Here is a 15918-nt window from a genome sequence, read left to right on the forward strand (position 1 = left end):
AGTGGCAATGTAGCCAACTCAAAAATGCCATCTCCCACCTGTTTGGCCCCAATGCCTGAGCTACCCTGGCCCACCTGAACTGCTTTAATTTCTCCAAATATTATCCAGATTACCAAGACCTATGGCAACATTATATATACACTTGGCCAGTAAATTTGAATTAAACATGGATTCCCTAAAAAAGAAATGGAAGGAGGAACCAGACCAGTTATTCTCTGCTAATGGAAACAAATTTTAGCCAATGCTCTGAATTACTCTTTGAACCTGCATTTAAGATTAATCCAGCAGAAAATGGTGGCAGCATTGGACCTCTCTCTCTGTTCAAAACAGGTGCTGCTAAATCAGACAAATGCTGGCACTGTAATTCATCAGATGCTAACTTAAGCCATATACTCTGGGAATGCTCCTATCCATGTATGTTTTGGGAAGAACTTAACTGCAGAGTTAATTTTTTCCTATTAAATACAATTGTGTTACAAGCTAAACATGTAGTACTACAAAAATGGAAATCCAAAAAGCAGCCAATAATTGAAGACTAGCGCACAGACATAATAAGCTTGGCGACCACAAAAAGGATTGTATACTGTAACAGAAATACCCAAGAAAAAATTCTCAGATATGGGATGCTTTCCTGTAAGTATCTGAATGATCCTATTAACTACACGGGTCCCCTCCTCACCATCTCTATCCCCGTCCTCTGAATTTTGCTTCTACTCTTTACCTTATTTTAATAATTTTACTTTGACTAGTTGGATTTTTATAAACAAAGTTGTTTTTGTAAATTGTGTAATACAAATGATTTATAATTTAATTGTTCAGATTATATATAATTAAATATTTCAGGTAATAGTTAAGATTAGGTAGCAAATGGTTAATATATTACGAGAAATTTTTTTTATAGTTTGTATGTTTTTCTGTGTGTGGATATTTTAAAAATTTAATAGAGTTAATATAAAAAAACTAAAAATGTACATCTTGACTAAGTGACAACTAAGAATATGATCACTGCCAACAGGAATTTGAAGGGAGCAGACAGCAAGGAAGAAGAATGGTTCACTGTAAGCACAAGAGGGCATGAATTGGATTAATTGAATTCAGCTGACCCAAGAGGAAATTCAGGATGGCTATCAGGAGACATTTCCTAACTGCAAGGCCTATTAGATCACTCTTTGGAAATTACTGAAACTCCACTGCTTGTGACATTTAAAACTAGCCAGGGCAGTGGTATGGAGAATAAACTGTATGGAAAAATCTTGCATTAGCTGAGGAAGAAGGCAGACAAGATGTAACTTAATAGATTTCCTCCCCAGCCCTCCCAAGAATCTTCTCAGTTCCATGATTCTGTCTTCCATTCACAATAAGTTACTTGAACACAGAAATTTGATCTACTTTTAAATACTGTTGTACTGATGGTGATATATACTTAAGTCCACCTATCCAGTGAATTCTCCATTTCTTGTGACAATTTCCAGAAGATTAAAAAACAAACAAACCCAAGATTGAGTGCTCCCCCTGCTGGATCTGTGGCAATGGTTCAGTAACTATTCCCAGGACTATGCTTGATCACACACACACACACACACACACACACACCCTTTAAGCTGAGCAAAAACAAGAGACCGGGGGTTGATAGGAGAGGGGGATGAAGTCACACTGGCACTTTCGTAGTTCTGATGTTCAAGGACACCGATGACATACAGGCTACTGCAGAGCTCAGTGATCTTCCAAACAGAGCAATTAAATGATTAGCTTCTTTTAATCAAGAAGGGTTAGGGTACACACAAAATTTGGGTTGGAATGGATTACCATGATTAAATACTTGTTTAATGTGTATATAAAACACACTCATCAGTCTCTGAGCACATATACAATACTTAAGTGACCCACATCTCTTGTTAACTAATGCGAACATTAAGACTCCCATGAAATAAGCCAAGTATATGCATCCTCCAGTCACATTTTTTCCAGGCAAAAGCTCTTTCACAACAGCTTGGGGAAAAAATAATCCAAGTTTCAAATCTGTCATAATCAAGAACAAAAATAGAGATCAGTCTGAAAATAACACATGTCCTATTGCAGCATCTGAGACATCTCTTCATTCACCCGTTTCCTCGACAGCAGTAAAGAATACACAGCTTTTTGTGCTCCTCTGACAATATGCAAGGCAGACAGAGGCGGCACTAGGATTTTAGTTAAATAAATTCTGCTGACTGGCCTCACTGGCTTGTTTATTTCCATCTATGTACCCTGACTGAGACTTGGTGTGAGAAGTTCTCCTCAGGGCATCCTAAACCTCTCCCTTACTGAGGCAGAGAAATAACACAATAGCAGTTTAAACTGTGTCAGCTCCCGGCCACACCAATCTGCCCCCCTCACCAGCAGACTCCAGGAGACTCTGCCAGTCTTAATCTCTTTGCAGGTAACATTCAGTGAACCCCAGTTCCCCAGAGATCTGTCTCTGCAGTGTCCAGTCCATTCTCACTAGCCACTCACAGAAATGATTTAGTTTGCTTCCTTCAAAGAGATAGCTTACACACCAGCACTCACCAAACACACACTCTTTACCTTAATATGACAGCACTGAGATATTCTTAGTTTTACTATAAACTAAGTTTATTAATAAATAGAACAGAGATTTAAGTGATACTAAGCAGAGAAAACAAGGAAATGGTTACAAACAAAACAAACTTTTCAGTGTCCAAGACTCAATTTTAGCAAGCTATAATCTTTGTCTAAACAGCTTTCTCACTTACATCAAGCTACCAGCATCTCCAGCCCTTTCGGCAGGAGGAAGCAAAGTTAACAGAATCAGAGACTGTTATCCCCTTTGTTCCCTATGTGATGGATAAATATGTCTTTTTGCTCTCCTTATATTTCCCAAAGTCTATGGTCGTTACCTGAAGAGCCAAGAAACCTTCCTGGGGGTTCAGACTCATGTGTCCCTTGATGTGCTCACCACGCTGTGTCCTCCACCACTTGTTAGCTTGATTGCTTTGTTTACCTTATATGTAAATGTACTTGCATTGTCATCTGCCTGTAATCAAGCCAGGCAGAACCACATTCCTTTGTCTAAAGCAGATTTGTTTATTCATTGCTTCCAAAACATATTTCAATAACTTATTTCCAGCATACATACATAACACTCTATGCACAAACCGTACGTACGTTGCCCAATTATATTCATGACCAGTGTGTCACCAGTTTTTATATGATACCTTAAAAGACACTGTGGCTAAATATTCTGACCACAGTGTGTTGAGTGTGCCCTTTGCCAGTTAGCATAAAGGGACTCTTAGGGTCACACTTGGATTGATGCTTTCTTCACTCTTCTTCAGGAGTGATTTCCTATGCAACAAGGACATTAGATCTGGGTACGAAGTGTCAGAACCTTCCCAGTCTCGGCTGTCCCACACCACTTCCACTAGTGGAAAAATAAGATTTAAATCAAGGTCCATAGTGTAAAGTCCTGAGAGTTAACTGCCATCCCTGGCAGCAGCAAATTAACCCACATCTCCAGCAACATTCTTGTCCAGGTCTTGATTCCTTTTCAATGAACCATATTCTCAAGAGCAACAGAGAGATACTGCCATTATAGAACAATCCAGTCTCCTGACAGTAGCCAATGCCAGATGTACCACAGAAAAGGCATAAGCCTTCCATGATACAGAATGTTGTGCAAACTTATAACATGGGAGAAATATTTCCTGATTCCTGCTAGTGATCTGCTTATGCCCTAAAACAGGGTGCATTGATTTAAATCAGCAATTTAAGTCACCAAATAGAAAGCCTCAATTTAAATTATCAACTTTAATCAACTTTTTTGTTTGTACTTCTGTTATTTTCTAAAGAAAGGTGCATTCTCACTGGTTGATACAGCCATTAAAACACGTTGATTTACAACTAAATAGAGACTTTACACTATGTTCAGTACATCTTTTTGCTACCTAGGAGGGCGCACTATAGCTATGTGTGTTTATTTAAGCAAAACTTAAATATTTTCAGATTCTTATTATACATTTTTAGTATGTTAGAAAATAGTAAATGATACATTGCTTATTTACTAGATGCTTAACTTTTTGCTCATGATTTGTGTCAAGCTGCATTAGGATGCTAACTGGTTTAATTAAACAAACAGCATATACAATTTAAATAAATAAAACCTTAAATGTTTTGGATACATAATCTTCTCTTATCAAAACAAGTTTCACATTTACAAACAAATGAGGTATTAAAGGAATAGAGGGATTAATTGTAGCCAGTGAATTAAGCTGGAGTATTTCAAGTCAGCCTGGGGAAATTTTCAAATATACCGAAGTGTAAGTGACTGGAGATTAAATTACTATTTGCCTTAGGCCTTGTCTACACTACACAGTTTTGTTGAGAAAAGTCAGCTTTTTGTTGACAAAACAGTGGATGTGTACTCACCAAAATGCTCCTCCTGCCAATGTAATTCCCCTGCTATGCTGACATAATAAAACCACCTCAACTAGAGGCTTATGTAGGTGTAGTTAAGTCAGTGTGGCTAAGGCGATGCAGTGTCTGCATTCCTTAGATCAGCTGTTAGCTGTCATTCTTGTCAATTTCATGGCGGAGCCCCAGGGGGCTTCCCCCCTGCTCCCAGCGGGGAATGGGGAGGTGAGAAGTCCCCAGCAGCTTTCCTCCCACTCCTGGTGAGGAACGGGGAGGCGGCGGCAACCTGTCCGGAGCCTGTGGGGTGGCCAGGCTCTCAGATCCCCACACTGCCCCTCTTATGTCGGTGGAAGTGCTCCTGGTGAAGACGCGCACCACCCATCCGAGAAGGGTAGTGTGGACATCAGCTATCACAGTAATTAATGCGGTGGCTGTACGTCGACCTAACATAGGTCGACTTATCTTTGTAGTGTAGAGATAGCCTAAGTCTCTTGAAAATGAGACAATCTGCTAAGTTACTTAGGCTGTCCTTCAAACTTTTTTTAAAACTAGTAAATTTTATGTCCCTCCATCTTCATTTTTATTCCTAGACTGGAAGAGAAAGACCATTTTTTCTGCTTTTTCAACTCCCAATCAATTTCAACGTTGAATGAATTAGTCCAAATGAAGAACATATTCTCTCTGTGCCTGCAAAAAAGGCTACTGGTGTCAAAAGCTGGTTTAGCACTTCAACAAACGCTGGCTCCAGGTGCTTAGCTAGTGCCTTCCACCAGTTCAGTGGTGTGACTTTCTTTAAAACATCATTGAACGTGTACTGCTTGAATGGTTCACTTCCAGCCCTGAAATTTATTACGGTTGGCAAGATTGATGGGTGATTATTCAATGCTCATGTCATAGCAGCATCTTCTTCAGCAGCTTGGCATCTACCTGGTACTTTCGGTTGAGAATACTGGCAAGAAAACGAGGTGGAGTAAGTGCTTGATCCATCCGATTATTTTACTGCCTAAAATTTAATTTTGGTGCTGGGTATTTCTTTTTTCAATATCTCAAAGTTCTTTCCAAATTTTAACAGCATTACCAATTCAGCAGCAATCTTTCTGTAGTTCATCCAAGGCTATGAAAATAGGTTTCAGTATATTTATCATATCTTCTACATTTCCGTTTAGTCCGATGTTGAATACTCTGGCTGTGAGAGTTCCATTTATTTTGTCTCAATTTTCTTCACAAATTATCTTCAGAATAGGCTAGTTCTAAATAAACAGCTCAAAACAGTCAACCACTGACTTCCATCATACATCTTGAGTGAGAATTAGTTTAAATACATCTATTCTCTTCAGTGAAGCTGGAGGAAAGTGGTTGTTATGGAAGCATTTCGCAACTTTAACTACTTTTTCCTTTATTCCTGCAGTTGTACTCAACTCTTTAGATAAAAGATGCATCAAATGAGCACTGCACACCCATATGTTATAAGTTTCAGGTTCCCATCACTATTTTCTAGATTTCTTCTCATCTTTGCTACATTTGCCTCATTGCCTGTGACAAAGCTACATACCGGACACTTGAATTTTTGTTCATAGTTTGTTATAGCTTTTACTGCCAGTTCTTTTAAGTATTCCGCAGCGTGGGCATTTCCTGTTATATCAATTGTTTCTGTAAGAGACAACCCTATCTCTGTTATCACACAAGTACATATTATTGGAGCACTGTGTACGCTGTTCCACACATCAGGACTCAGATTAACGAATTTCCCCATCAATGTTTTTTGCACACTGTTCAATTTTCTTCTCCCAACAACCTTTCAGCAATGTCTGCTCTGCTAGATGGAGTGTACCATATTTGTAATGATTGAACCATGTCAATGAAATATTTGTTCTGAACAACATGAAAGGAAGAACTGTGCAATCTTTTCATTTATGGAGTCTTCCTGGAATTTGCTGGTCCTGATTGCAATTCATGCCTTTCCTAACTGGATTATGATGAAGAAAGCTTGTTTTGATGCAGTTAATTTACAGTCTGAAGTATGTTTAGTTGCAGTACTGCTGGTGGTATCAGCAGATGACTCTGATGTTGTGGACATTGCAGATGATGGACATTCACAACTCCTTATGTCTAAGCAGGGACCCTGCAACAACAGGTAAAAAAGTCCCCCTCAGTCACTGGTTATTACTCAGGGCACTGCTTTAAAAAGATTGTAAATGAAAGATTTTCTCCTACTGCAGCTGACTGTACCACTGTTTAAATGGTATTTATTTCTAAACTCAGTTTTATAGGGCAAACAATTAGTAAATTATAAGGATAATCTTAATCTACTGTGACAAAGTTTCTCCTCTATCTTGGTGGGTCCTGCGCTTTTTGGCGGATTTCCTTGCCTCAGAGATTCACCATGTGGGTTGGGGAACAGCCCAGAGACCTTCCCCTCTGGTAGAACCCACAGTCCAGGTCAATTGGGAGGTTTGGGGGAACCCTCTACTCTGGGTTCCAGCTCAGGGCCCTGTGGACTGCAGCTGTCTAGAGTGCCTCCTGGAACAGCTGCACGACAGCTACAACTCCCTGGGCTACTTCCCCATGGCCTCCTCCCAACACCTTTAGCCTCACCACAGGACCTTCCTCCTGATGTCTGTTAATGCTTATACTCCTCAGTCCTCCAGCAGCACGTCCTCTCACTCCCAGCTCCTTACACCCACACCTCACTAACTGGGGCTAGGTCTACACTACCCGCCTGAATCGGCGGGTAGAAATCGATCTCTTGGGGATCGACTTATCGCGTCTCGTCAGGACGCGACAATCGATCCCCGAATCGACGCGCTTACTCCACCAGCGGAGGTGGGAGTAAGCGCCGTCGACTGGGAGCCGTGGCAGTCGATTTTGCCGCCGTCCTCACAACAGGGTAAGTCGGATCTGATACGTCGAATTCAGCTACGCTATTCGCGTAGCTGAATTTGCGTATCTTAAATCGACCCCCCCAGTAGTGTAGATGTAGCCTGGAGTGAGAGCCTTTTTATACCAGGTGTCCTGATTAGACAGTCTGTCCTAACTGATTCTAGCAGCTTCTTTTTAATTGGCTCCAGGTGTCCTAATTAGCCTGCCTGCCTTAACTGGTTCCAGCAAGTTCCTGCTTGTTCTGGAACTGCCCCTGTTACCGTACCCAGGGAAAAGGGATCTACTTAATCTGGGACTAATATATCTGCCTTCTACCACTCTTCTGTAGCCATCTGGCCTGACCCTGTCACACTATTTAAACCCTTATCTCTAGCAACATACCAAACAACTTAGGGAAAAAACATATTTTAAATGTTAAAATTCATAAATGCCTAATAAAACTTTACTTTTAAAGAGGAAATCTTCACCTAGGATATTTGATTATACAGAGCAATAAAAATCCTTTCTAAAGTCCAGTAGTAATAGTAAAAATGTAATTGACACACTCCCACAACAAACTAACATATCAGTTACATTTTGAACAAACATTTTGAAATTCATAAGTAATTCACCAAAACCACAAATTTATGACAATAATCTAAGTTATCATTATTAGCAAAGTGAGACATGGAAGACAGCCCATAAAAATGGTGCAAAAATAAGTTTACTAACCAGCTGATCCAGATTGTTCAGGCACATCATCTTCAAAGTCACTGTCTTCTGAGGAGCAATTTTCATAATGTTGTTTCATTCTGGCAACCAGGCCTTGCATCTCTGTTGCACCATTCAGAGTTGCCATGAGTTACTTTTTTACCCAGAAGTACAGGAATTTCTTGAATATATTCCCAAATAGATTCTTTTTTACAACTTGCAGCCATGGCAGTTTTTTCCCTTCCAGTTCCTAGGTGTTGAAGTCAACACTAGAAGCTACATTCTAAAGAATGTTGCCCTTTCTTCCCAGTGTCCTGCTTTGACAAATGTTGCGCCTTTCTGGCTGCATATTCTGCTTCTTGTCTCTTGTTACATATCTCCTCTACCCCACTCCTACCCCAGAAAAACAAAAGAACTAACACCAATCCAAGACTTCTGGTAACATAACCTGTTGCACTGCAGTATTTTATTTGTTTAGAGACAGACAGGGAGGCAGTTGAGAAGTTAATGGATTTCTGTTTGTATCTGTCCATGTGCACATGTAAGAAGAGAGAGCAAGGCCATTTACCCGAAGTGCCCAGAACTGTCTAGAAGCAAGGGCTGGTAGTTATTGGGCAGATCAGAGTATAAAATATTCATAGTTTGAGAACAGAGCTCAGGTGGGGAGAAGCTATAAAGTAGGAGCTTGAAACCACTCAGATAGGTTCAGTGGATGGGCCTGATGAGATACATGATGGTGTCTCCTGGAGTCAGAGGCTGGGACCAATGCCTGTGATAACTTTGTCAGTCTCTTCACTCAGTAGCACAGCCCCCGGATCCCCCACAGGATCAAGCCCTTAATACATTACATGACTTACTTTGCCATATTAACCTCAAAAGTTAAATCCCCCCCCCCCAATTCTTTCTTTATATAGAGAAGCAGTCTTTAACTCAAAGCTTTTGATAGAGGCTCATGGATTCAGCATATTAAATCTTCTATATTAAAAAGAAAAATAATTTAAACAAAAATCAAAAAATTAGATTTAAATAATTTAAAAAACCTTTAAGAAGAAGAAGGAAAAAAAAAAAAAAAAAGGCATTGATTTTTATCAACCCTGCCTTGAAACATGAGACAGGGCTTGCAGCCTCATTCCTATGAAGTCCTCTCTACATTAAGGAATTGAACAGCTGCCAGCAATAGGTTTTTCTGAACTGTTGTTGAAAACAGATTAAGTGACAGTATAGACAGAAAGTGTCACAGGAACTTGGCATCCAAGCACAAGTTTGGTACAAGTCCCAACCATGCTTTCTGTAACAGTGGTTTTGTACCATTTACATTAGCAGTTACATTGTTACTAGCACAGGTTCAAATGGAGCAATTGCTGACAGCTGCAGTTCAGTTGCCCAGTGTAAAAGGAGACTTAAGCATCTATCCCTTTTTTCAAACTCACTGCTGCTGGATCTTGAGACATTGGGTAGTGAGCTCAACTGATCAGAGGGGGGAGAAAATGTGAGACAGACCTAGCAGCAGTAGCACCCTCCATCTAATGAGTAGACTCGGAAATTAAAGGAAAAGCTCTTGGGCTACTTACTGGTAGTGAGTGAAACCCAGGGTAGGTAAGTCAGCGTACTGCTCAGCAAAATCAGCCAGCCGGCTAATCACCGTGGCGAGCTGATGAGAGTGGGGGATGGGAGAAAACAGGCAGAGAGTTAGAAAAGGAATTGCAGTGTAGAGAGAAGTTACAAGCTAACCTTGAACTGTCTTGGTACAGTGCTGACCCATGCTTAAGCATGATAGCGGTGGGGTACGGATTAAAAAGCATATAACACCTTAACTGGATCAATTTCTACAGCCACTAGGAGGCTTCATGTTTATTTGTCACTTGAGGTTCTATGCACAAGTTTTGCTCCCTATAAAACTTAGAGACACAGGAATGGTCCATTTAGTTCTATCTTTTTCAGGACTGGGACAAGTAAAACGAAGCCACTTATGGCACAACAGACCCTCCCACTTCCATACAGCCCCTCAGGAAGCAAGAGGCCTTGGGGGAGGCTGGGGAGAGACAAGAGATCACATGGAGCTAAGGACTGCTCACCCACTCCACAGCAGTCAGCCACTTTTTCCTGGGTGTCTAAGTCCCAGAGGAACTCCACCTCACCAGCATCCACCCAGAGACCAACTAGGATAAACATCATTCACCCAGAGGCCATCAGCTGTGTCCTCCTGCAGGATGCTGCGCACACGACCTCTCTCTCACCTTGGGCAGCAGCAGGTTGAACCCATCGCGGAGAACAATCAGGTCCTGGAAGGAACGAGTAAAGAAAGTTCAGTTCAACTCTACTTGAGAGCCACCTGCTCACTCCCCTTTCTCGTTTGTGGGGGGGAGAAGTTCTAGCCTCTCTGAACACACAGCTGCCATGGATAATTAAACTGCTCTTCCCTCCCAAGGAATCTCTAAGAAAGAGCCTCTCCATTTCTCATCCTAAAACTCACACTTTCCTGAATCAAAATGCTGTATCAGAGGGACCTTCTTTAAGCCAAGGAGGACTGGATATTTGTCAGGGCCCATCAATGTCATTGCTTCTATATCAGCCAGAAAGGGTCCTGCAAAGCAACATGAATCCTGTTCAAACCCTCTTGGGTGGAAATCATGCTTTTGTAGAATTCCTAGTGCCCCAAGGGAATGAGACTAAATCCTAATCGCCCCACATGAAAGTGCAGGCACTACTTGCCACAGATCTACAGGGCTGTTTCAAGACTTCATTTCAAAAAGGCTGGCTGGCCCGGTAGAGCTTTCCTTTACCCTTCTCTGGTGCAATCAAATAGAGCTGAGTCCAAATGGTATGGGAAAAGCAGCTACCAAGCTGCTAAAGTCCAGGCAAAATGCAGGACTGCCACAGGAGAAGAGCAAAAGTGCACTACGGGGTCTCGTCGAACAAAAGGAACAACAGTGGTTATGATGAGTTTGGGAGGAGTCAGGGAAGACAGCAACATGCTGGGGAATAACACTATTTTGTATTAGATTTGTACAGGCCACCCCGCAACCCTTGACAGAAGCAAATACTGAAGAGCAGGACATTATGTGGGGGAGGTTTATACAAGATTCTTATCCATTCTATTGACCCTGAATAGCTTTTCTCCTATTGGAACAATCCAGATTTTCCATACAACAATTGAAAGCTCATGATCTGCATATGTCAAAAGTGGCATTGATTTCTCAAATCAGTGAACTGGTGACCAACTGGCATGACCAACAGGTCTCTCAGACTTTTTTTCTTTGCGCAACACACAGGATTGTGAATTTCCCTAGTTTAAAGCAACAGATGACACACAAGTGGGGCTTAGTAAGTGCTGCTGTTTGAGGATGGATCTTGCTTCATGCCAAAAAGAGTGCAGCATTGCTCTGCAGCTGTCAGTGTGTTTAGGAGAACTAGAACTCCAGCCAGCACTGACTAAAATAGTCTCTAGTGGGATTGGGACGGGGGAATTAGCTCCAGAAGTAAAATTAAATCAAAAACTTTCAAAAAATTCTATTTGGAGATTTTATTTTTAAAAGTAAGTTTATTTTAAATGATCAAGAGAGCAGCATTTGGTGGGTTCGGTGCAGCTCTCTAGAGAACAAACTCAGTATTATTTTACCGTGTTATCGCCCACATAGCAGGAAGTGGCTCCAAGATGAATGATAGCAGCAGCTTTTGGACAACAGTGGGCAAAAGTATGCACGTGAGCCATCACATCGTGACGCAACCTCTTCTCCTCCTCAGCTGCCATCTTAAAGTCTATGTTATCCAGGTTTGCTTCCATCTCTTGGATTTGCTCATCTGTGATAGGCAGTCCCAGTGACTGAAGGGGAAAAAGAAAGCAAACACAAAAAAAGCTATCTCCCTCTGACAGAAAGAGCCCAAACCAGATGGAGACAGAAGCAACACACACTTTAGCCCCATATAACTCCTCTTGGATTATTGTCAATTAGAGATTCTTGTGAGTAAAAGGCCACATTATGGGACTGTTGTAGCAAATGATTTAGTTCAGGGGTTCTAAAACTTTTTCAATAGGGTAGCCTATATATTAGCGTCTCTTGGTCACCATTCCCCTCCGAAACACAATTACATAACATCCTTGTGACAATAGCAGCAATTGCTTTCATGGAAAGGCACTTTCAGGAAAGTAATGTATTAGAGCTTCTCTTAACGCAGTTTAGTGGCTGGAAAGGAGAAGCACCACCATGTGAACTTGCCAGCAAAACTCTGCAGACCATCAGTTGTCCACAGTTTGGGAACCTTTGCTTTAAGTAAGTACCAAACCCTCTATTTTCTGTTGCTTGTAAATTTCTGAAATTTTTTCCTTCATAGACCTCATCTTAGCTCAAAACTAAAATGTCTCGGAAGTTGGGGTAAATCAATTCAGTCACTTCGCTTAGACAAGTGAGGTAAACAGCACACATTTTCCACTTGAAAAAAATATTGCTACACTTCCCTGTCCCCCCGCCCCCCGCCCTTAATTTACGTAAAACTGGAGTAGCAGATTTCAGACTGGCAAACTGTTAGTATTCCATGCGGAACAGCCACTAGGCTGTGCTTAAAAAAATATGGAAGTCATTTTAGAGGGACAGCTACTTAAAAAAATTACACTTGTTTGAAAAGTTATTTTACCTACTATGTTTTACGAGTAATACCTTAGAATACTATAGTTTAAAGTTGTATAATTATGCAGTTGGATTCCCATTCTGTTTGTGTGCATCTTTCATACAACAACAGGGGAAAATTAAAATGGGAAAATGTAATAAACCACAAGAGAGTTAGCAGGAACCCACAAAACTCACTAGCTGGCAAGTTGATACCATTCCTTTAAAGTTAAAGGTTTAAAGCTAGGTATTTGAACATGCGCATAAGTAACTGTGTGTTTCAATTGTGCAAAAGTGCATGTCCCACAGTCTGAACTGGCAGATGGTATTTTGCTATATTCCTTATTGTCTGGTCTACACAATTATGCTTTTGTACAAATCTCACAAACATGGAATTGTGTAAGTTATCAAGGTCAAGAAGATACCGTATATACTCGATCATAAGCCGGTTCGTTTATAAGCTGACCCCCGCAAGATGGATAAGTAAAAATGGAAATTTTTTATGACCCATTCATAAGCCGACCCTGTAATTTAGGGGTCGGCAAACTTTGGCTCCCAGCCCATCAGGATAAGCTGCTGGTGGTCCGAGATGGTTTGTTTACCTCGAGCGTCCGCAGGCCCCAGAGCTGCAGCTGCTTTGGAGGCAGTGGGGAGAGCAGCATGGCCAGAAGTGGAGAGACTCTGGCCCCGCCTCTTCCCTTCTGTCTCTGTGCTGCCTCTCCTTGCTCCCTCTGTTGGGGGAAGGGACTGTGTCCCACTCTCCCTCTCTATACCCGTTCATAAACCAACCCCCGTCTCTGGTGCTTCCCTTTTTTACTAAAAAAATTCAGCTTATGAATGAGTATATATGGTAGTTTCTCCTAATTTAACAGTACTTCCATTTTTATGCAAAATGGCACCTGCTGGCACTGTCCTGCAGCCCTCTCCTTTTGGTGAGAAAATTAATGCAACAAAATACACTGAATTCTCAACGTCAGTGCTGGATTAAACACATCTCAGGATAATCAAAAGATAAGGATTTGAGACCAACAATAACTCAGCCCCACTGCTCAGGCACTGTATTTTTAGTTCAGTGGTTTTCAACCTTTCCCATCTGGGACCCAAAATCCATCCACAGATTGGAACTCAGCCAAATCCCACAACTCTTTGGGGCAGCAAAAGATTGTGGACCTGGAATCACAGCAAGAACTCACAGCTGGTTTGCATGGAGGCACTAAACAGAGACGTCTGAGTGTTAGGAGGAGTTGCTGGTAGTGGATGATGCTCTGCCTGAGGATGCATCAAGCTCTGCACCTGGTGAAGGACTGAGAGGAAGGAAAGGACTGCAGTGGGAGAGCTGGGACAGGACAGAAATGGATCTGTGGCAGGGAAGCAGCAGGGAAGGAAGGAAATAACTTGGCATTACTTTAAGTCAAAGTTGCAGAAACTGTCGGAAGCCTGCATCGCAAAAAAAGGGAAAAAATTCATAAGGAAGGGATGCAAACCAAGCTGGATGAGCAAGGATCTCAAACAGGTTATTAGGAGAAAGCAGAAGCCTACAAAGAATGGAAGATGGGATGGATCAGCAGGGAAAGATACCTGCTGAAGGTCAGAAAGTATAGAGAAAAAGTGAGAACTACCAAAAGCCAAGCAAAGGAAATTAAACCTACAGTAAAAGGTTCTATAGCCATATAAATAAAAAGAAAACAAAGAAAGAAGTGGGACTGGCTAAACACTGAGGATGGGGTGGAGATTACAGATAATCTAGGCATGGCCCAACACAATACTTTGCCTCAGTTTTTAATAAGGGTAATGAGGATTTTAGGAGTAGTAGCAGGGTGACTAATGGAAATGAGGATATGGAAGTAGAAATTGCCACATCTGAGGTGGAAGTCAAACTCAAACAATTTAATGGGACTTGTCATAACTATAAAGGGAAGGGTAACAACCCTCCTGTATACAATACTATAAAATCCCTCCTGGCCAGAGGCACCAAAATCCTTTTACCTGTAAAGGGTTAAGAAGCTCAGGTAACCTGGCTGACACCTGACCCAAAGGACCAATAAGGGGACAAGATACTTTCAAATCTTGTTTGTGCTCTTCGTTTTCGTGCGTGTTCGCTCTTGGGACTAAGAGGGACCAGACATCAATCCATGCTCTCCAAATCTTTCTGAACAAGACTCTCATATTTCAAACTTGTAAGTAATAGCCAGGCAAGGTGTATTAGTTTATCTTGTTTTTCTTAGGCATTTCAGCCACCACCTCTGCTAAGTGTCCACTGAGCTGTGGCCTCAGCTCTACCATGTACTGGTCAGTAGATGCTGTACCCGAGGCAGGCCCTTTCGAAATTTTCTAAGAAGGCCTCGGTATCATCACCTGCCTTGTAGGTGGGGAATTTTCTGGGATGGGAAGCGGTATCTGGAGGGGGTTGCTAGGGTTGTCTGGTATATCCTGCTTAGCCCTTGCCCTCTCTAACTCCAGTTCATGCTTCCTCTCTCTTTCCCTCTCCTCCATCGCTCTCTTGTGGGCAGCCTCTTTGGCTTTCTCTTCTCTTTCAGCAGCTTCCTTCTCGAAATCTAGGGTACAGATGTGGGGACCCGCATGAAAGCCCCCTAAGCTTATTTCTACCAGCTTAGGTTAAAACCAGGTACGCAGCCACCACCAAGTGATTTAACAAGAAACAGGGAAAGGACCACTTGGAGTTCCTCTTCCCCCAAAATATCCCCCCAAGCCCTTACACCCCCTTTCCTGGGGAGGCTTGAGAATAATATCCTAACCAATTGGTTACAAAGTGATCAAAGACCCAAACCCCTGGGTCTTTGGACAATGGAAAAGTCAGTCAGGTTCTTAAAAGAAGGATTTTATTAAAAAGAAAAGGTAAAAATCATCTCTGTAAGATCAGGATGGAAAATAACTTTACAGGGTAATCAGATTCAAAGAGCCCAGAGGAACCCCCTCTAGCCTTAGTTTCAAAGTTACAGCAAAACAGGGATAAACCTCCCTCTAGCAAAGGGAACATTCACAAGTTGAGAAAAAACAAACAAACTAATACGCCTTGCCTGGCTATTACTTACAAGTTTGAAATATGAGAGACTTGTTCAGAAAGATTTGGCGAGCATGGATTGATATCTGGTCCCTTTTAGTCCCAAGAGCGAACACCCACGAAAACAAAGAGCACAAACAAGATTTGAAAGTATCTTGTCCCCTTATTGGTCCTTTGGGTCAGGTGTCAGCCAGGTTACCTGAGCTTCTTAACCCTTTACAGGTAAAAGGATTTTGGTGCCTCTGGCCAGGAGGGATTTTATAGTATTGTATACAGAAGGGTTGTTACCCTTCCCTTTATAGTTATGACACA

General features: G+C 41.7%; 1 protein-coding gene across 1 annotated transcript in view; it reads right to left on the minus strand.

Moving 5' to 3' along the window:
- ADSL (adenylosuccinate lyase) overlaps positions 1–15918 on the minus strand; it is a 45128-nt gene that overhangs the window by 18570 nt on the left and 10640 nt on the right. The window contains exons 2-4 of the mRNA XM_065408252.1: positions 11600–11803; positions 10218–10262; positions 9552–9631 (exon numbers count right to left, since the gene is read on the minus strand). Of these exons, the coding sequence (XP_065264324.1) occupies positions 9552–9631; positions 10218–10262; positions 11600–11803 (329 nt within the window). The remainder of the gene's footprint in view (positions 1–9551; positions 9632–10217; positions 10263–11599; positions 11804–15918) is intronic.

Source organism: Emys orbicularis, chromosome 1, assembly GCF_028017835.1.
Source record: "Emys orbicularis isolate rEmyOrb1 chromosome 1, rEmyOrb1.hap1, whole genome shotgun sequence".
Lineage (NCBI taxonomy): Eukaryota > Metazoa > Chordata > Testudines > Emydidae > Emys > Emys orbicularis.